Raw genomic sequence first — 22,549 nt, 5'->3', positions numbered from 1 at the left:
GATAAGCAAAAGAAATATATGCATAGGATATAAATTGTGTCAGTGGCAAAAATGGAATCATACAAATTTCATCTAAGCGCCTGTTTGCCTGCTAGCGCAAACAGCCGGCTGCTCTACAAACTAAACTAACCTCTCGACGTAAGCTGCAACGAGAATATGTAAAAAATTGTTGAGTATTAGCGCGCAAGCATATATATATAACGATGAATATACGTAGTGCACTAACAATATTTCCAACAAATAATAAAAGACGACGACGACGACGACGACGACGATGACAACGAGGACAATGACAGGCAGGATTTCTATGATATGGCAGAACATAAACGATGAACGAACGGATACACAAGATTGTCGAAAAGAAGTTACAAAAGATATTAGCCGGCAATGTATAACAATAAAACTCAGTAAATTGTGCGACAACATTTAATAATGTTCAACTTTCGTTCGTTTGCGTACAAATAAAAAGAAATAACAAATCAGCCAATTTAGTGAAATCAGCATAGGACATGTTAAAATGTTAAGCGGAGACCAAAGGATATGTTTAAATTAGGTTAGATGATGACGGAAGGCGTTATTCAACTTTGAAAGCTCTTCTCTCTTACAATTTTTGATATCATTTTTCTAATCGCTAACGATATGAACGACATGAAAAATGAATTCGCGATACCGATTGTAATATTCGATGCAACGAATGAAATGCTCACTACACGTATACTTAATTAATATTAAATCGTATGTCCATCCGTCCACCTATTGCATCGATTGCATCTATCGCGTATAGAGATAGGAGAGTAGTAAATTGACAAATTGAAGCCATGCCGCTAATAATAACTGTTTGAATTAATAATCGCAGGTACTTTTGATGTCCATAAAAATATTTGCTTTGCTGTGTAGTAAAAGCTATTGTGTGTCTATAAAAGTGAGAAGGAATATCATGTTCGTACCTTTGCCATCTTTGCCAATGTATAATTCTTTTTGATTTATAATCCTACGAATTTACTGACTTTCATTTTTAAAATTTTAAATTAAATTGAAATTTTCCATTACCGCGATTCCTAGTAATCGGCTCCAATTGTCTTATGTGAAATTTCAATCTAAAACTAAAGGGTTTTGTAGTGAAAATGAATAAAAGCAAACTAATCCGATTCTAGTGATTACATGTTCTCGGTTCATTTTTATTCGTATTGTGCTTTAATCAAATTTTATGGAGGTGTCCTTGTATGTCTTTGCATTAAAATTCAACGTTTAAGTCAGACGGGATGCGATATACTTTAGCCGTTTGCATTATTATCTACATGTGATACCATAAAGTTTTGGGGTAACATAATATCCAAAGACGAGAGGAAAGGAGTCTAATCTTCTCATCTCTTTCTTTATATTTCTAACCGCATTGCGTTCAAGAGTTGAGAAATTTGATATGCTTCTTAACCTTTGGTGATATTTTCTTTAACTTAATACTAAAATGAAAAGCAGAGCAGCCTTGCAACTACGCATTTTTTTTTCTTTTCGTTTTTTCTTTTGACTGTCCTAACAAGTTTACATTTCATTTATATTCAAGCAATTTTTGTAAAAAATTCACTTCAAGTCAAATATATGTGCATTTTTACAAACCATTGTATACCTACATGTATATATATATATATATGTATATATATATGTGTGTGTGTGTATTACTTCGTCATCTTGAAATTGTTCGTTATTCCCGAATAAATGAATTTTTTTTTTAATTTTCATTTTCAAGCAAGCAGGAGATGATTAAAAAACCATTTGTGCACTTCTTCTAAAGTATAATGAGAAATAACAGAGAAATACTTAAATAGCAAATCATGCATTTTAATTCAACAACAGACGTTTAACTGAAATTAAATTGTCGCCCGGAAGGCAATAAATTAACAAGTTAACCCCACTTAATAGTGATTACAAGGCCGCAAGTGTCCACAACGGATGAAAATGAAATGAAACACTACTGAATAGACAATAAAAGAGAATAGAAATTCAACAAAAAGGTATTAAGAAAAAAAAAAAAACAAAAAAGCCAGGCTTTAAGCAGATACTATATATATATATATATAATTAGCCTAATTAAACAAAGAAAAAGGCTACAGAGAAAGGAATAGAAAGAAATATGCAAACAAACAACTAAAGAACTTATATTCCCTTTAGAACGAATCTTAAATACCGTCACTACTATATCTTAGTTAGATATTTTTGCTGTGCATTATTTAATGAAAAGAGATGATGAAGGCAAACTTTAACAAAATCTTAATATAATTGCTTCCACTTATAGAAATCTGTAGAGAATTTCAAATGAGAAATATTTGTACGTCAATCTTGAAGGGTTTAATTCTTTCTTGAAAACGATTAAGGCCTCGATCAGTATTGGGTGTCCGATAAGAAGAATTGCAAAGATAAGATTACTATGCTTCCACGATTCCTCTCCCTAAACTATTTCTCTCTTATTAAAGGGGAAAATCAAAACTTGATATGGACTAAGTATTCAAATTCTCCCTTTTCATTTCGAAAATGTTTTATATATGTCGATACCCAATCGGGATTAACCTGAGTTCTCCATAAATTCACTCCCACGGACAGTTGAGGCAATCTATGGGAAAATTCCGGTTTCATATTTACATAAATGGTATTGACAAAACTTTGTGTATCTTTCTTACTTGTGAACCTGTCGACGACTGGGAACAACTGGGAACTAAAATTAAATTTCTACTAAACATTTAAAATCCCCCTCCCCCTCCCCCCCTCAAAATTATTGGGGTAAATGCATTGAAATTAAAGCACGTCTTTCAATATCTGAGCGGACTTGCATATATATGACGCTCTTAATATCCAATATATTGGAAGTCTTCTTCTTCTCTTTCATTTAAAAATCTATTACATCTCTTAAAAGTTTCATTGCCTGATGACATATATCTGTGAGTCTGTTACAATCGGTATAAGCAAATTAGTAGATCAACGGCTTTTTTTTTTTTGTGTAGAGTGTGCGAATACTAAAATCAAATAAAAACTAAAAATACTTATGCAAGATGATTACATATATAACCGACAATTGCCGTTCATGAAGATGTTTTCTTCATTACGTTCCAATTCTAATTTTCTTTATTTGTTCGCTTAAGTGATCGTTGTAAAGTTGAGAGTATTCACGTACAATGGGAGTCATTTGGCATTTTTAATATTTTCAAATTAGAAAAATATTCTAGAATATCTTGTGCAATGCCAACCACACAAGAGTGCTGCTGCTATTGTGTGTGTGTGTGTGTGTCTGTGTGTGTCTGTGTGTATATTTTACTTTTCTTCCCTTTTCTTAATGGTTTGATTTTATGACTCTAACCCAAGGAAAAATTATGCTGAGTCTTTACAATGAAAGCTATGTAGCTATAGTAAAATCTATAGAGAATCGGTAGAAGAAGAATTTTTTTTTTTTTTTTTTAAGTTTCTTATGAAAATTATGCAAAACAATGGTGAGAGAATTTTGCTTTTCTCTTATTTTTTTTTTTTTTTCTTTCTTTATTTTTGTTTTTCTTTTTATTTTTTCTGAATTGTTACCATTTTCTTTTAATTACATACAATTGGCATTACATTTAAATTTTTAAGTGTTTATTATTACTTATGTAGAAATTTTTTCGCATTTCTCTCATTCTTCAGTGAAGTCATTGCATTGTTTATAACACGAAGAAATATGTACAGAGTACTTTATGAAAAGTAGACTGTATTCATTCTGAACTTGAGAATTCGAAACAATGGAGAACTGTTTTCTCATTCGCTTTTTTAACACGTTTTTGTTTTTTGCACAAGTGTTATTAGAAGCAAAAGAAAAGGAAAACTACTGGCAGTTACCTTGATGCCTATATAAGTTTGTGAGAGGATTTTAATAAAACGGTAGATAAGCACCAGTAAGAGTACAGCGACTGACGACAGTCAGTAGAATTCATCTGAATTTCAATTGAGATCCGGCAAGCTTGCCCATGGAAGCCAAAAGGACGGAGGCCGGGTTTTTTGTCAGCGCGTTCTGATGTTCGTGCGTTCTTCTGAGTTAGACGTCCGGTCGGGGTGGAATATCTTTGTCGTATATTTCAATTAAATGGAATAAGACATAACTTGTATTAATTTTGTGAGACTCTGCGAATAAGATATAATCGTGAATGATCCGAGAAATTACAATAAACCGAAGATGTTAATAACAAAATAAAGAACAAACGAATCTCTCCTTGACATTAGCAATTAACAAATTAAAACCCGAGAGCGAGAATTTAGAAGCAAGTATTTCCATTTCAATTCGGATCAAGGACTATATATAGATGTCGTGAGAGGTTATTGGATTTCGGGAAAAATGGGCAAAAAAAGTCTCACAAGTTTGTGCCGGCTATTCATAAATGTTTATTGAAAGCGTTCTCAACTTTCTTACGGAACTTATGATATAACTTGAAGATCGACTTTGCTTTTTCAAACATTATTTTGAGGCCGTAATAAGGACTACCAGAGCTGCAAGTGTGTATGTATTTTCGACTCTCATATATGTATTTGTGTGTTTTCATCTAACAAAAAGCAAATAATACAAGCAGTTTAGTCGTCATTACTGCGCGTAGAGTGTTCGACAATCGGCAGAAGGAAGAAGCATCGAAAAATATGGCCGATTAGAAGAATAGTATTTAGTAACATGAAATGATGCTATCGAAGCCCTTTGAAGTGGACAATAGTGTTTGGATAAAAGCAAAGTCAATGCTTGTCAAATACTTGATCGAAATATCTCGAAAATTACAACCCGTAGGTCGAACAAAAGTCAATACAGGTACAGACATCACATGTATGCACAAGTCGAATTTCGAAAGACCGGAACAGTAATCAGGCAGATAGAGAGATGAAAAGACAAAGAGATAAGCTTAAATCAAGATAAGCCTAAATAAAAAGTGACGACCTGACCGTTACACATACATTCCCATCGACTTAATATACCATGCACTACAAGCGGTGTATTGTATAAAAACATTTTTTAATTTTTCAATTTTTCCTCAATTATGGTTTCAAAAATGAGCAAATTTTTGACTTCAGTTCCAAGCTGACTTCATAGTTATTCCGTAACCTTCGTGTCAAAATCGTAAATTGATTGATTAATATATATTTGATCCAATGATTTCGAGTTTCGAGAATACATGTAGACATATACATGACATGACTTTCGGGAGCACTTCGAAACGGATATATATAATATATGATGTACGACATATGTCTACATATGACTCTCGGCCTGTGCAATTGTGCATAGCGCCCTTCGAAATGGAACGCATAGCATACGATAAGTGGCATATGTCTACATACGATATGCAATATTTCTCGAACTGCGTGTAATCACCTTTCCATACGCGATATGCGATATAAGAGCATGTACCTTCAACCTAAATCCCAATCTTAATCCCTCCTAATATTCGATGTTAAAAAATTGGGTGTAGGCCTTTACTACCATTGCATTTTTTGTTTAAAATGATTTTAAATATTTTTAAGCTTCGATTGTTAGTCCGAAATAAGCCTTGTCTTTGTCTGTCTTTTTTTCTTTTTCTTCTCTTTCCAAATTTATTACTTTTTCTTAACGTTCACCATGTATAACAAAGCTTTCACCAAAAAAGAATAAAAATCATGACATAAAAATGATAAAAATTCTCCCCAATCTGATGGAGACAAAAGCCGAAGCATAACATTATACATATTGTGTGTGTGTGTGTGTGTGTGTGTGTGTGTGTTATCATATATATATATGTGCGTGTATTTATTAGCTCATGCCTGTGCTGCGCGGGTGTCCAAGCTTAACTAATGCTAATATCCTCAAAGAATGGATTCCGGTCATGGGTAAAAACTGAGACAAAGGGTGAGTGACTGTAATGTGCAAGAAGAGAGAAAGAGAGAAAGAGAGAGAGGAAAGGTTATGAAAGACATTTAAGTAAAACCTCCAAAAAAAAAAAAAATAAAAATAAAAAAATAAAAAAAAAACATGAGCTATTGGATTTATTTAATACGTTAGATTTATGAAAAGGATTTGCAAAGTGTGAAATTGCAGAAAGAGGATTATACAATTTTCTCATTTGTTGTTGTTATTTTATGACAGTAATACGAAAACAAAAAGAGAAAATCAACAAAAAGCATAGGTTATAATAATAATCCATGCAATTACTATAGTAATCTTTAAAACTCACCATTGAAAAGAAACAATATCGAAAAGGAAATTTTTTAAACGAGAAATATAAGGTTAAAATTTATTTTCCAATTAAATTATTTAAATATTTTGCATTTTATTTTCCTGTTTTGCCCCATAGTGTCTTCAATAAAAAAATTCTGAACTAAACACAACTCAAATTCTTTTATTAAGCAATTTGTTCAAACTTCTCGATAATCAGATGAAAAATGAGACCCAATTACCCCAATACACTAAAGTGAAATACATGCTCACGATTTATTAAATATTTACAAGGTCTATCATTTTCAAAATGTATGTTAACATGTATACTAACTCGGGATTTTTTTGCCGTTTCATCTGCTGACCCCCTATTCCTTGGAAGAAATTTAATTTTAACCCTGATATGTGTTTTTATAACAAATCTTATCACGAAGTGCCTCTCAGTCTCCTATTTGGATATAATATTTTATAATTCATTCGATAAAAAGTCCTTTCACCTACAGTTTTCGATAGTTACTCTTGCTCACTATGCGTAAATCGTAATTATTTTGAAAGACTAGCTGACGGTCCCCAGTGAGGGATGATTCCTTTAAAAAAAGAAAAGCAGGTTTAACCGGCATAAGAATAATTCGCTGCGCCAAGCGAATCAAAAATCATCTGGCATCCAAATCTCGATCTGCTAAGTCAATGAAAGATATTTTAAGTGACCTTCAACTCTTCTCTGAAATTTGTTCTCTCAGCAATTTCTCAAAAAGTTATCTTATTGCCTTTTCCATTTACGTCTTAGAACTAATTATTATATCTCTTGTCAATAAGAGTCGAATACAGCTTTTGTCTGTTTCAGATGAAAATTCTTCAAAAAAAAAAAAGAAAGAGTTTTCTAAATTAAACACCAAAGCTCCTTTTAAGCAATCAACGCGATAAGCTTCGCAAATTTCTTTGTGTATTTTAGAGGCGTTCTTCTCTTTACGTGTGTAAAAAAAATATGCTCTACCGAGGATTTACATTTTGAACGCTAAACTAACAATTGCAATATTAAGCGTAGTTTGGCTAGAAGCCGAGCTAGGTCAACTTAAGCTCAGTTGAGGAACGTCCGCATCAACCAATACGTACTTAGACTTATGTAAATGGTTTAGCGTAGTTTATCGATTGAGCAGAGATCCTCAATACTATCAAAGGGAACGCAAGCCTATCAAATGGTTGCAAACATTTGATCGAGTAAGCATAGTGAAAACGATTTGCTCTCGTGCGATTCTTAGTGTAAGTCAGTACAGCAAGTGAGCAAAAGTATTTGGCCCAAGGTCATAGTAATCTGTAGCAATTGCAAATGCTTCTTAATTAAGATACGCACCTGCACAAGGCAAGATTCACTATAAGGTCACTAATGAAATATTCAGATTTTATTTATTTATTTTTCTTCCCTGTTCTTTCTTATCCGTCGATACTGACAGGTTTTTGTTGTATTCGCCAATTTAAAAAACGCACTACAGTTTGTTTTACATATTTCTCTTTTCATTTTTTTTTTTTTTCCGTACCCTTTATCTTAAGTGATATTTACACTAAATGAGACATGAATTGATTTTATTGAAATGGTTAAGTTGTGTCCTTATTTTCTTTGCTTTCCTTTCTTTTCGTTTTTGTTTTTTTTTCTTTTCTTATTTTTGTTGTTTTTCTTTTATTCTCTTCTTCCTTTTGTCCCTCATATTATATTATATATTGGTTTTATTTTTTTTTTTTGCATTTTGCCGAGCACACGTAACTAAATAACTAAAGTTTCGTTTTTTTTTTTTATTTTCGCTTTTGTATTTTGTCGTACATGTCGTGCACAGAGTTGTAGAAGTTTCTAACTATATGAATAAAAAGCGAAAAAAAAAGAAAAAAAATAAGTCTCTCAACAGGAATCTGCATATTAATGCATGTTCCTTTATGTTTGTGCGTGCGTGTATGTGTGTGTGTGTGTGGATGTATGCGTTTGTATAGAAAATGAAATGGCACATTTCTTTTCCTTTTTTCTTCTTCTTCTTCTTTTTTTTTTTTTTCTATTTGTTTCCCTTCTACGTTTACATACTTAATTTGAATTTTATTTTGTGTTATAGCAACGAATGAGTGTACGTGTGTGTGTGTGTGTGTGTGCCGAGTGCGAGTGGAAAAGAAAAAGTAGCAAAAAACTTTGATTGTAAAACTTGTTAGTTTGCGGATTTTATGGTTTCAATGTTACTTGCTAGCACCAATGTTAGCAGCAGCAATAGCAGATTCATTGGAATTGCGGTTTTTACAGATTACGCTGTCGTAACTTTTGTGGCAATATTGGTTCAGCTACAATTTGAAATTTTACCTCAAATCTCTAGTACATATTAAGATTGCATATAAGTATAGGAGAAGAAGATAAAGACAATCAAATATAGAGTTAAAAAGAGTATTTATTTTCTACTATATGATGCTGATATATACCACATGCACACAACGTTTCTTCATTAAGTTGACCTTTACAAAATAACTTTTATATCCATCAGCAATTGATTGAAGTCCACTAACTTTGCTCTGTTATATATATATATAGTTCTGAGCTCCACATATATATGAGTGTGCATATATATATATATTTATGTAAAGCAATTCTTTTGTCTCGTAGCAGATTATTTGCAATGAATCGCACATCTCTAAAACCTTGGTTTTGAGTGCTTTTGGTGTTCAAAACTGTACTTCAAAGAATTGACTTCGTATGGCTAGAAATGAAAGTAAACCCGTAAATATCGAGACTTCATTTTCAATTCAATAATTTGGGAGCCTAACATAACGGTTTTCTGTTTCAATACATGGGCTTGCATTGCTACTGTTTTAGATCTTTGTTAGCCTTCCGCAAGCTTCTTATATATAAATAAAATTGAACGCCTTACGATATTCCAAAATTACTCTTGTTGCCTACATTCATATCGATAGGAAAGAAAGCCATCCATCTCTTCCAAATCGCCTCAGATACAAACTCTTAATATTTTGTTTGCCTCACTTAGATCGGAGATCCGTTTATATGATAAATACATTACATGTTTATAATTTATTGAATAAATGTTACGCAGCTCTGGGTTTAATTTCAAATACATTCAATCAATGGAGATCTTTCCGTTTTGCGGAGGTTGCGTTTACTGAACTATAATGACAAATATCTTCATTAATCTAATTTGTAATAGCAATTACGTCATTGACGATCCTGTTGAAAAAAGTCCGTCTGTGATGTCAACTAGATTGCTTGGGTCAGCAAAACTTGTCGTACAAGCTTTCGATAGCGATGACAATATTGGTTTTTCTTTTGAATTAATTAAAAGACCAACTGTTCTGATCTTTACATATTATAAATAATATAATAAGTGCTTTACTTCCTAGATATGCAACTCATGTTTCACTTTACTGCCAAAAAAATTGCACAGAGAGTTACAACAATAATAAATAAAGCTCCTTAAAAGTGTATTGTCCTTCTTCAATGACTTTGTCTATAAATGAAAACGGTGTAGCAATTATATGTTACCCCACAATGTAAGCTGAAGAGATAGAAATCTAGTAATGTCTCTCCTTTCTTCACACAACTATTGCATATGGAAAGCTTAATATTGTACAAGCGAAGACTTGGCGAACAAGTTGGCACCTGCACAATTTCTCGTCAAAGGGCGAGGGAGAAAGAAAGAGAAAGAGAGAGAAAGAGCGTGGAAAAGGGAGCGCGACACTTAGAGAGGGAGAGAGAGAGAGAGAGAGAAAGAGAAAGAGCGTGCAAAAGGGAGCGCGACACATAGAGAGGGAGAGATAGAGAGACAGAGAGAGAGAGAGTGAGAGATGGAGTGTGTGGGAAAGTGAGAGGGACACAGAGAGAGGGAGAGAGAGAAAGAGAGAGGAAGAGAGAAAGAGAGAGGAAGAGAGAAAGAGAGACAGCGAGAGAGTAAGAGAAAGAAAGAGAAAGAAAGAGAGCGAGAGAGAAAGAGAGGAAAATCTTTAATGCACAAAAAGCCGTTCGACAAAAAAAATCCCTATAATTTCATGGAAAACCTAAGATCTAAAATTTAAATATACCTTTACTGGTAATTTAACTTAAAATTAAGCAAAAGCAAAATGGAAATTTACCAATTTCTAATATCCAACCCAAAACCTTGTTAATAATAATAAAATATATAATCAATTCTTCATATATATATATGTGTATTTAATTGAAACTCATTCATACGAACATTAATATAATTGCTACGAAATAGCAAAAGGCTTCATTTACAAATTTATACATTTGTATAAAGCGAATTTGATTTTGAATTCATATCATTATAGACATGTATGCAAACAAAATGTCTTTCATAAGTTAAAGTGACTTCAGCATATACAATTTTTGTAGGAAGTAATTTGTTTTTCTTGATTAATATACACTTTATTAATAGACGGACATATTTGCCATCAGATAATGATATATTTGCCATAGGAGCACAAATTCTACTTGCTTTGGTTTGTGTTGTTTGCATGTTTTTGAGCAAAAATATCATTTGCATTGCTAAGTCAAGATTGACGGATTCACTTCTCTCATTATATGAGAGTAGAAAGATGTTAACAATTTCAGAAAATACGGTTATCGATTTCGATATCGAGTTATTCCTAATTGGAATTTTGTAAGTGAAACGTACTAATAATGCATTGGTAAATTAAGGGAAACAAACACCAAAAAGGAAAATCCATGAAATAAGCTAAAGGAAGAAAATCCTTAACAAATAGATTATTAACGTCCCTGTGTTTGCAACATATAAGAGTTTATATTTTCTTCCTTTGTTTTGTTTTCTAAAAAGGAGTCTCTGGACGAGTATTCACTAAAAGCCCTAAAGAAAAATAACATCGAATATAACAAATTTCTTATATATAAAAATCGACAGCAATTAGGTATACAAACAAAGAAAATGTACTGGATTTTATGGCTAAAATGCAAGATTTGTGTGAAGAACAAAGTTTTACTCAACAAAATAATTCCAAAGGCATTAAAGGACGCGTGAGATCCAGATATGGGATATATCCCAACATAGAAATATTGAAAGAGAATTATTAGCAGTCAAGACTAATCACAAATGACCCTTGGCTAGTAAGCAATCACATCTGACGCACTGAAGTTTAAAGATGAAATAAAACGCTTTAGCAGTAATTAATTAAACCGCTTAAGCTTGCACACCAATATTTTTGTTGTTAGACAAGAATTAGAAGATATTTGTAAAATAAGAAGACCGAGAAGACATCACATACTAGATCTTCCCTTCATACAGGCAAATTACTGATGCTGTTAATAGGTACGCGAAATCTAGAATCTAACTGTTATGTTATATTATTGTTGTTTGTTTTTGTTTTTGTTTTTCAATTTTTCTCAATTCATTTGCTAAATGTTTAATTATAAATAGATTGCAAATATTAGGCATTACCAAAAAAAAAAAAAAATTACTAACGAGATGGCATGCATCTATAAAGAGGCATTTAGTAGCTGAGACCTTGAATTCTTCATTTGTTTCTCATCAATAGATTGGAACTTTTGGCGAAGGTAATAGGATTGCATTTATGTAACTTCAAGCTCAATTAATGTTTGCGAATATCACCTGAGGGATGCGTTTGAACCTATTGCGCTCGCCTAATTACTAATCTCTTATCAGCAATGCCTTATCTAAGCCAAGATTTAGTAGAATGAGTATGAGAAGGATTTGCAGTAGATAATGCAACATTAACTCGACTTTTCATCTTTCATTTTATTCTACCTTTTATTGTCTTAGCTATAACAATAATTCATTGAATATGTCTCCATGAAACTGATTCCAATCCTTCCCAAAAGGATTGAATTCAAATGTAGACAAAATTCTATTTCACTCTTGCTTTGCTTGTGAAGACATTGTAGGATTTATTAGTTTTAATAAATCCTTACTTATTGGGTGATCCTGATAACTATATCCCTGCTAATCCTTTACTTAACACCTCATCATATCCAACCTGCATGATGTTTCTTTTTCGCTTATGCAATAGTACGCTCTATTCCTAATAAATTAAGAGGAGTAATTGCTTTGCTTAGTATTATTGAACTGGCCTTTTCCCTCTACTGTAAATTGCTCTTGATGTTGCATACATCCTGCACAAACTAATTATAAAGATCAATTTTTGATAGATAGTATATCATGGTGTGCGTATAATTTCTTTATCGAATATTTTGTTAACCACCTTCCTGCACCTTCCTGTTCATATGTCCATGTTATATAGTTAAATGCGACTGAAAAGTATATGCACACACTTTGACAACTATTCCCTGTAAATAAATGTATATTCATTCATTATCTTTTATAAATAATTAACAATGAATATGTGTAACTCTCTAGGTCATCAAAAGAGAAACCGACATGTTTGTATTAAGTTAAAGAACGCATACTAACATTACACAAACATTACACAGTTAGTATATATATATATATATATATATATATATAATATATTTATTCTATATATTCCCAGTCCAGTGTATGCGGTTTAATCATATTACGGATGTGCGTTCGTTTTCCATATCTTTTCGTGCTCAAGCATTGTATTGTCAAAAGACATAAGCCAGTCAAACAGTCAGCCAGTCAAACCAGCGTCAGAAAGTCATTCAGTCACATATGTTTTGACATATTTTTGTCATAAAATATTTCTACAATATTATAGAAAATATTTTGTAAAAATATTTTTTTCCGTCTGGCTTTTGTTCTGCTTTTATTTTTTTCTTTTCTTTTCTTTTTTTTTTTTTTTGTTTTTTTTTTAAATTCGAAAAATAAATGGACCATTTTGTATGGATGGATACATATATATATGCAATATATATATATATATATATATATATATGAATATGTTATGAATGTATTGTGTTTCGTACATGATAGTCTAGTCCCTTATGAATGAATGCATGCATACATATACATATTTAAGTGATTTTGTTACGTTTAAAATATTACAAAATGAAATTCAATAAAATAAGAAAAAAAAAAAGGCAAAAGGCAAAAATGCACTAACGACATCGTTGATATTGTTTACGTTGTTTTGTTTATATTCTTTTCGTGTTATTATTAATTTTTTTTTTTTGTTTTTTGTTTTTTTGCTTCACACATACGCTCATAAAAAATGTCGATTTTTATTGCGAGCATAAAGAAACAACATTTATTGGATTATATCATATAAGTCACGTTTAAAATAGAATTTTCACATGAATCCTTACAACCTCCGCTCGTTTATATATGTACTTTAAATAAATGTATATGTGTAAGCAGACATTAAAATATAAATTTTAGGAAAGATTACGGGTTACGTTAGTGATTCATGAAAGGTTTTATTAGAGACCTCTGTTATGGTGGGCTGTGATTACACTGTTTGTATGCCTCGGAAATGCATACTAGGGTAAGTAATTTTTAATTCTGAATTTCCTTTGTCTCCATACTTTCATTTTCTAACGTACATCAGGTTCACATTTCTCTGAAATCTTAAGAATTAAAATCTCAACATTTGTAGTATAAGTCGAAACTTACGGTCCACAAAGTGTAAGTTCACTTTTATTAGCAATATATATATACATATATATATATATGTATATATGTTAGGGAATGGTTTGGAAATGGCATAATAATTGAGTCCTAGCTATAATTTTTGTCTTACCTGCCCGAAGCTCCTTGATTAGTAATCTTAGACAATGTCGACACTAGGGGTTGGTGTAAACAGCTCAATTTCGACATATAGCGACATAGAGCAAATGTGCAAAATTGGAAAGAACTAAAACGCAAGGAAAAATTTTCGAGATAAATTGCAAATTCTGGTATGAGGAGCATTGTTGCCCTATAGTGCACAGAAACTATGCCTTCTTTTTGTGGCATTCGAGACACGTGTCTTTCCTCCAAACCAGACTTGACGACTTGTTTCTTATTCGATACATATACAATTCTAGACAGATAGGATCGTAGTTCTATCATTCAAACGCTAAAGACTCCGTGACTTGATTTACATGTCTACTGCACGATGCAAACAAGTTTTGCTTTCTCAACCTCGTAGGTCAAGCAGCACACACGCTTAAAAAAAATGTTTGTTTAGAGCTGATTTGGATTACGGGCACAATTACTACTAAGTTGGAATTATGGATTGAAATCCAGTTAGGCAAGGCCCTGCTAATACAAACATTGCAATCCAATTAGAGACATACCTCGATTACGTACCTCATTGATAGAAATCAAAGTTTTCTTTACTTCTTTTATCGTCTGCTAGAGTTAAAGGTGAAGCACTTATACTTTGCATCTACTATTTGCCGTAGCTGAACTGGAAATGATAGCAACTCTTGTTATAGAAAGCTTAAGCTTAATTGGGATCACGTGGTTTTCTAACGAATCACACCAGTGTGTACAACGAAGGCTCATAGTCAGAAAGCAATTCCTTATCTTAGACAGAAACAATTCAATCCAATTAAAATTTGGAGCAGAGATGCGTTGAGGAACTTTGCCTACTATTTCGAAACCTAGATGGCATCATCAAACTTGACAACTTCCTTACGAGGTACGAACTGAAGCAAAGTACGTGCAGAGCTCGCATTTGAAAACAAATTTTCGATTATCTTTTGAAGATATTTTTTTAGCTTTCTATTATAAAGAAAAAAGTTAAGTTTACAGTTCAAATGAGCCCCAAAAGCTCAACATGCTCCAGTTAGGGTTACAAGTGCAAATTTGGTATATTCATGCAGATGCCCGTGGTACCTGTACAAATGTTCCGCGTTCGATCAAAAATACTTTACAAATTTTTTTTCTTCCTCTGCTTATGTGCAGAGCACATCCAAATAGTTATTTTTTTGTCACATTTTCCAGTTAGGCTATCGGTTGCATCGATTGCTGTCAACATTGATTTAAAAAAAATCCTTCCAACAGAAGTAGTACAAGTTTTTTACACCTGTTCAACGGTACTTTAATAAAGTTTCATCTGACTTCAATCAAAATATGCCAACGCACTAGACTTCCCAATCCAATCATAATGTTATGTATGGTTTTACATTTGGGAATCAGTTAAAAAAATTTTTTTTTTTTATTTTTTTTTTTTATAAATTACTTTTAAAATTATCGGGATGGGATACTGTGCAGCTTTGTTCAAGTAGCTGGCAAATGTTTTTTCGCTAATTTATCTTCGCACCTTTTATAAAATCCGCGATGCATATAAAATAAGATGCGATAAAAATGCGATAAAACTTTTTCTCGCGTTCATCAAAAGCACCTAATAATAATGTATTCATGTATGTATGTATAAATGGTTTTTTTTAAGTTAACTGCTAACTCAATGCAAACAACATTTCCTACGTCTAATATCCTGATAAGAATCTAGTACAACTATACAACGTCATTCTGTCGACATACGCTAAAATATTGGAAATTGTTAACCTTATCGTTTATTTCACAATTCTTTGTATTTGTCAATTTATTTCCGTTTCACATCTCCGCTCGTCTTTTCCTTTTTATTTATTTTGTTATTTTTTTTTTTTTTTTTTTTTATTTTTTATACCAATCCTGTGAAAATGAAAAGTCTACGCACTTTATGAGCTCATTTGTAACATGTAGAACAATTTAAGCGCGACTGGTGAGCGAAAGAAGAAAATTTTATAAAATCATTCAGGTCCACTTTTCCATTCAAAGCTACAAACTCGTAGAAGCTCAAATAGAAGCTATTACGCTTACGTACTATAGTTTCCAGTTTCTAGTTCGCAAGTGGATTGGACTGTTTTTTTGGGGTCCTACTACTAACTAGAAAGGCAAGCAATCGCAATTTCCGCATTTTCATTATTACATAGAGCAGAGAGTGTAACGTTCAAAAGCATCGCGTAAACGACCATTCCCACAAAGGTCCGCTCAATGTGAACACTACCAAGCAATATGACTATATTCGATTCGTCGATCCATCTCATTAAAAAGCAATCAAAACCGTGCATTAAAGTAAAATGCATAGATATACGGGGCGTGTGATCGGTTCACTCTACCGAATCTATTAAACATCAGAGTTCTTCTGTCCCCGGAAACAGATTGATTAAAATGTTATAAGTCATAGAAGATCACATCACAGCCAATCGATGAAATGCATTTATGTTAAGAAATACGAATCAATTGAAGAGTTTATATAACTGGTGAACTTCTGAATTTATGATTACGATCTTAATGGCTAACTTGGTTCTAACTTTTCATAATCATCAGCCTAAACTTGAAAGAATGTTAAAAAAATCGACAATTTTTTCATTTCCTTTTCATTCTTTAATCACACTTTCGAAGCCTTTTAATGATCGGTCGATAAAAAGGATTTCTCCTTTTTTTTTTTTAAATCCAGTCTCAATTGGATGGACTTCTCCAACGTGAACTTTTTATACAAAATTATTACATCCCAATATTCATGTCAGCATTCATTTCAGTTATTCAAACAGTATTCGTCTGAAAGAGTAACATTTGGAGTTTGTTAATTTAATTTAAAAAATTTTACTAAATCCCATATATCTTGGACCAAATAACCTTTAGCTTTCTTAATAACGTATCTAAAGTTCGTTCTTAAAGGTTCCATTTTTTTGCGTTTGACTCTCCTCAGTTTTTACTATTAAAGTGTATTCGTGATCTCCGGTTACGTATTTGTTTTAAAGAAAATCGAAATTGAATCACTTGCAAACTCTTACATATATAAATATATATATATATATATTTATATATATATAAAACATTTCTATTTTCTGAATTCCTTATGTTTTGTTAAAGGAAAACGGAAATTTTTCTTTATTACTGTTTTATTTATACCATTTCCAGGATGTGCGTGTGTGTGTGTGTGCATGTCGTTAGCATTAGAGCTTTTTTTCAAACAATACTCACTTACTCTCATACCTAACCTTATTGATACGATTGCAAGCGTTGTAATAGCGTACGTAAATGTATATAAAGGTATACTAAGCACAGAGGTGCGCTGGTGATGGTAATATTGAAATGAAATTTATTGTTTTCAATTGAGTACAAACGGTACGCAATACTATGTTATTGATACATGTAATAACGTTGCACAGTAAACGTTACGAATAGGTTGTGTGCGGAGTAGAATCTTAAGGTTTTGCTATCAACAAACAACCAATTCCATTTATAAGAAGTCGTACGTTATAATGTACACACATATAGATATATGTGCGTGTGTGTGTGTTTGTGTGTGTGGATATGTGAGTTTTATAAACAGGTCACATTACTTAAATTGACTACGCAAACGAAAGTATATTATTGCTTTGTTTCTCACTCCAATTCACTTCAGTTCATTCAGACATTAATTCATCCCTGATGTTGGGTTTGTTGTTATGTGCAACATATTATGTTTCACAACATTGTCTATAAATCAAAAGCAACACAACACGTACCCACAAGCAAGCAATATCGACAATCATTGTTTTATGGTACTCTTTATAATTGCATATATAAATATATATATATATATATATATATATATGTATATATGCGCACATATATATATAACTTATTTTCAATGTTACCATATGTATTATATATAATTGTATGATTACTTATACAAGTGTATAGAATAGTATGTATTTATGTGTGTGTGTGTGTGTGTGTGTGTAAGTGCCTGTGCGTCTATGTATGTGCATGCATCCATATATATATATCATCAAATATTGAACATTAATAATCTTATTATTAGAAAATATGAAATTGAATAAATGGCAGTGCGTTAAAAACATCGAACAATAAATAATTAGATGGTGTACGTTTGCGGTTATACAATGGCTACGTTTGATAAATCACCTGCAGGGGAAGTAAATGTAATAATGAAGTTATTTGTTTTTTAAAATTATATAATACTTCGAGTCAACTTAAAATGTGCAAATTTAATCAGGACGAGAAGGAAAAAAAAAAACAAAATAAATAAATAAATAAATACATAAAAGTTTTACTCAGATACGGTTAACATTAAACTGAACCTTAATGGAGAATATTTGTCTGACCGTTTGCGAGGATATATATATTTTACTAGCATGACACACGCTATTATACTTTGACCAAAGTTTTTTAATTTTTTTTTCTTTTTTTTCATTTTTTTAAAGAGTAAAACCCCAACAACACATTTAACATAGATATGAATACAAAAACGAGTGGTTTATGGAAAATTAACTTTTTTTCTTTTTTTTTTTTAACTCCATAGAAATGTTGTTCATTTTACCAGCTGCAGATTTCTCTCTGTTATTACATGGCATAAACGCGATTACATATCTACACTGAGTTGAAGAAGTGAACGTACAAATTAATAGGAAAATTCTATGAAGAATTAGTGAACTATAAAAATGTAACAAGAAATAGGAAAGAAGAAGAATTTTGCAAAATGTTGGCGATAACAAGAAGCAATGGTAAAAGTATAAGCGGTTTAGTGTTAATAATGAGCCTAATAATAAAGAAGGAAAGAAAGAAGAGCAGAAAAGAGTAGGAGAGAGGGAGACAGGTAAAGAGAGAGAGAGAGAGAGAGAGCACGCGTGGGAATGTGTGATAGAGTGTGATAGAGAAAGCAAGATATGATAAAAGAATTTGTTGAATTTCAAAAAAACTTAAAGTCTATCATCATTTCACAAAATCGTCTGAAGGCCAATAGCTTTTGTTAAGAACTGAATATTGCTCTCATTATTTATAATTTGTAACATTATATAGCGGTTACGTCGATAGTATATTTAATCGCTTTAGTATGGTCAAATATTTCATTGTCCGTGGGGCCATATAGTCCGGAATCGAGTCTTTGAATATGATTAAGGATTTGGCTTTCGCAAAGATTTCCACTCTTCCCTACCCACAATTATTTATATGCTTCAATAAATGATAACAGCTAACTTGCAAGCGTTTACGGCATAAGCAGTTTTTTTTATATTAAACTGCAGTTTATTTAGACGCTTGCGTCGGTTTTGAAATTTAAAAATATTCTCTTTATCTTTTATCTGCGTGTTTAGTGTCTGACTACTATTATCTGGTAGCGCAACATTTCAAGAGTACTCTTACTACTACGTTATCGCATTCTTCTCAAAACCCGATTTTTCAAGTTGCTCGACGAGGCCCAAAACCGTTCAAAATTCAAAACTCAGTTTTTTTTTTTTCATTCTTGGATTCCGTAATTAATCTAGGAATATAAACAGATGTTGAATTCCGATAAAGCTGTTAACAACTATCCTGAGAAAGGCGAGCATATATTTTCGTAAGTGGTCCTCAGAAACCATATCTCATCCGCTAAATTCTTTTTGATTCAAATGAAAGCTTTCTTCTCACATTTTTTAAAATCCTAGGACTTTAAGGGTTTTCCTCGTCTAATCAGTTGAAAGAAAGAACCCGGAATATAAAAGAGACTTGGGAATATAGTTCGCAGTTACTTAGTTGCTCAGTTCAAGGAGCAAGATGGAACTCTTTTTTGCTAATATCCCCCTCCCACGTAAGGATCTTATTCTGTTCTGTCGTTAATGATGACTTCCCAAAAAAAGGAAACAAAAGAGGAGTAAATTTTTAATCCCAGTTATCTGCGCTAAGCATGAAAAAAATCCAATCGGTTTTCTTACTAATCTGATTTACATAGCTCTTAAATCATTGGAACCATAATAAACATTTCTCTTTCTACATGACCAGCCACAATGAACTACGCAAAAGAAAAAGATTAAGAAGCATTAGTAGGTAATAAATGATGAGTAATGCTTGTAAGAAAATGGAAAAGAAACGTTTCTTTTGCCGCTTTTTTCAATGCGGTGTGCTTGGTAAGGGCCCAGTGTTTATGCAGTGCAGCTATTTACAAAATTTGTTATGTTCTCTTTTTTTTTAACTTTCTGTCTAATGTGTTAGTATTGTTAGTATCTGCAACAATGCAGAATGGACAGACAGACGGACATATAAACTTTGTGATATGCCTTACAAATATTTTTTAATTGATCGTAACTAATGACAATACGTTGCTATCTTTGAAACTATAAGGAATGTACACTGATAATTGGACTCGGATCTCACCTTATAGTTCTTAATCTCTTTTTATTGGTATTAATAAATTTGTGCATATGATTTTTTTCTTTGCTGAATCGATATCTAAGCCTATATAACTTTCTTGGTAAACAAGTAATACCTGACAAGTTATATTTCGCCTAAAATTGAAGAATGAATTGGTGAACGATTGTTGTCAGAGTCATCAGCTTATGTCAAAGTAACGAAAATGTATGCACGTTTTTATAATATTTTGTATACAGACTTATACGTTTTCATGTAACTGTATTAAAACAAGTTAATATGTATCTATATATGTATTTACATAAACGTACGCATTCACATTTAAGTATCCATAGATATACAACTATATCCCTTTGACCATGTAACAGAGACTGCCTAACACACAACATGTTGCAAAAATCTAAATTTGCATATCCACGAGGCATATACAATACATGCTGTAAAATTTACGTCTATGTCCAATTGCATGTATGTACGTAAATGTACACTCGACTATTTTGAAAGGGAACACATGTAATTTAAAATATACATAAAAGTTAAAAGGTGTAACAATAAATAGGGTGCAGGGAGATACGGAAAGAGAGTGACAGAGAAAGACAAAGAGAGAGAGAGAGAGAGAGAGAGAGAGAAGGAAGAATAAAAAAGAGAGAAAGAAAGGAAAAACTTGAAAAAATAATCAAGAATAACCGCCAACATCAGCAGCCACATTAAACCAGCTAACCCGTCTAGTAACCACGTTTAAAAGCTTTAGTTAGGATTTTTTATTTTTTTTTTATTTTTTTTTTTTTCATTTTTTTATTTTTTATTTTATGTTTTAAAATTAGAGCTTATGTGTTAGTGGTGTTGAATTAAACGGCGAAATGTAAACTGAGTGGAAAATTAGAGTCTTCTGCAGGCGAGAATTTAACCAACCAACACAAATGCAAAAACTAGACACTACATAAGTGCATCTATGTAGGGTAAGTGTTAAATTAAAATGAATTTAGTTTAACAACTTGCATTTAAATATCTATGTTTGTTTAAGTATGTGTAAATTTTGCCGAAGAGAAAACTGCAATGCAAATGTAGATAGAGCCTTAACAAGACTATAAAAACGCATTGGACGCACTACTAGAATATGAATAAAGTTACGCTAAAAAAAAAAAAAAGGAAAAAAAACAGAAAAAAAAAAAATTTGAATTTTTTTCCATCTTACAAGGGACCCCAGAGTCGCCTAGAACTTTGGATAGAATAAAACCGTAACTTTATTATTACGTTATATATGCAAACCGGAAAATTTCTACACTTTTGAATACCTTCACGTTTACTTAAGTATGTGTCATGTGCCTTTTTCCTTTTTTCTATTTGTTTTCTGTTTTTTTTTTTTTTTTTTTTTTTTTGTTGTTGCTTTTGTTTCGTTTCACATTTTCGCAAAACTTCTCTGGATGCCTGGCATTTAAGAATGACAGCCACATCCAATTAAATTCCACTTGTAATTTTGTGCTACACAGAATTTTTACACTTCAGTAACATGCGCTGCGTTATTTGCCATTTTTGTCTTTCATTTTTTATTTATATATCCATGCATATATCCGGGGGAGTATGCGTATCTATGTACATATATACATATATACATATGTGTGTGGGTGTGTGTGTCATGTTTGCGAATATTTGTTATTCTATTCTTTGCATTTAGGTGCGTAGTGTTTTTAAGTTGCCATCATCATGAGAACTTTACCTGTAGAGTGGTTTACCAGCACTTTCCCGAAACCACAGAACCATATAGACTCTGTCATCCTTGGCTTCCGGTTCGATGTCACACGGCAATGTGGCAGTGCGACCCAATACCGCTTCAATTGCCACCGTTGAAACTGCAATAAACAGAAGAGAACAGAGATATGTCTTCATACGGTATCCTTATGCATGTAACATACACATATATATATATATATACATATATATATATATATATATATATAAACAAATGAAAACAAATTTCTACGAATATATGTACAAACATATATATATATATTATTTTTATATTCCTTTCCAAGCAGTGAATGGATGTATTCACCCAAAGTGCTTCAATTAAAATGGTATTTGAATAGAAAGTAAATGTTTTGCGTATACATAACATTAATACGATACAATGCCTTTTTCTCATCTATATTAAGGCTCTCAATAGTATACTTTCCTTAAAAGCAATTCATTTCAAATAAATTTCCATTATATAAGCGGCTTTAAAAGATTCGGAAAAAGCACTTTCTGCAAGTAATCAATTCTATATTTTATAAATGGTATCGAACATTAACCCTTTTGCGACGGCACTGAAGTAGCTTAGTTCGCCGCCTCCTAC

The 22,549-nt window shown here is 32.1% G+C and overlaps 1 protein-coding gene across 2 annotated transcripts in view; it reads right to left on the bottom strand.

The window, feature by feature from the left end:
* LOC119635094 (serine-rich adhesin for platelets) overlaps positions 1-22,549 on the bottom strand; it is a 189,051-nt gene that overhangs the window by 52,602 nt on the left and 113,900 nt on the right. For both annotated transcript variants that reach the window (XM_038029662.1, XM_038029663.1), the window contains exon 2: positions 21,932-22,064. In XM_038029662.1, coding sequence (XP_037885590.1) covers positions 21,932-22,064 — 133 coding nt within the window. The remainder of the gene's footprint in view (positions 1-21,931; positions 22,065-22,549) is intronic.

Source organism: Glossina fuscipes, unplaced genomic scaffold, assembly GCF_014805625.2.
Source record: "Glossina fuscipes isolate IAEA_lab_2018 unplaced genomic scaffold, Yale_Gfus_2 3, whole genome shotgun sequence".
NCBI lineage: Eukaryota > Metazoa > Arthropoda > Insecta > Diptera > Glossinidae > Glossina > Glossina fuscipes.
The sequence above is the reverse complement of the archived record's forward strand: the minus strand, read 5'-3'. Positions and strand labels throughout refer to the sequence as shown.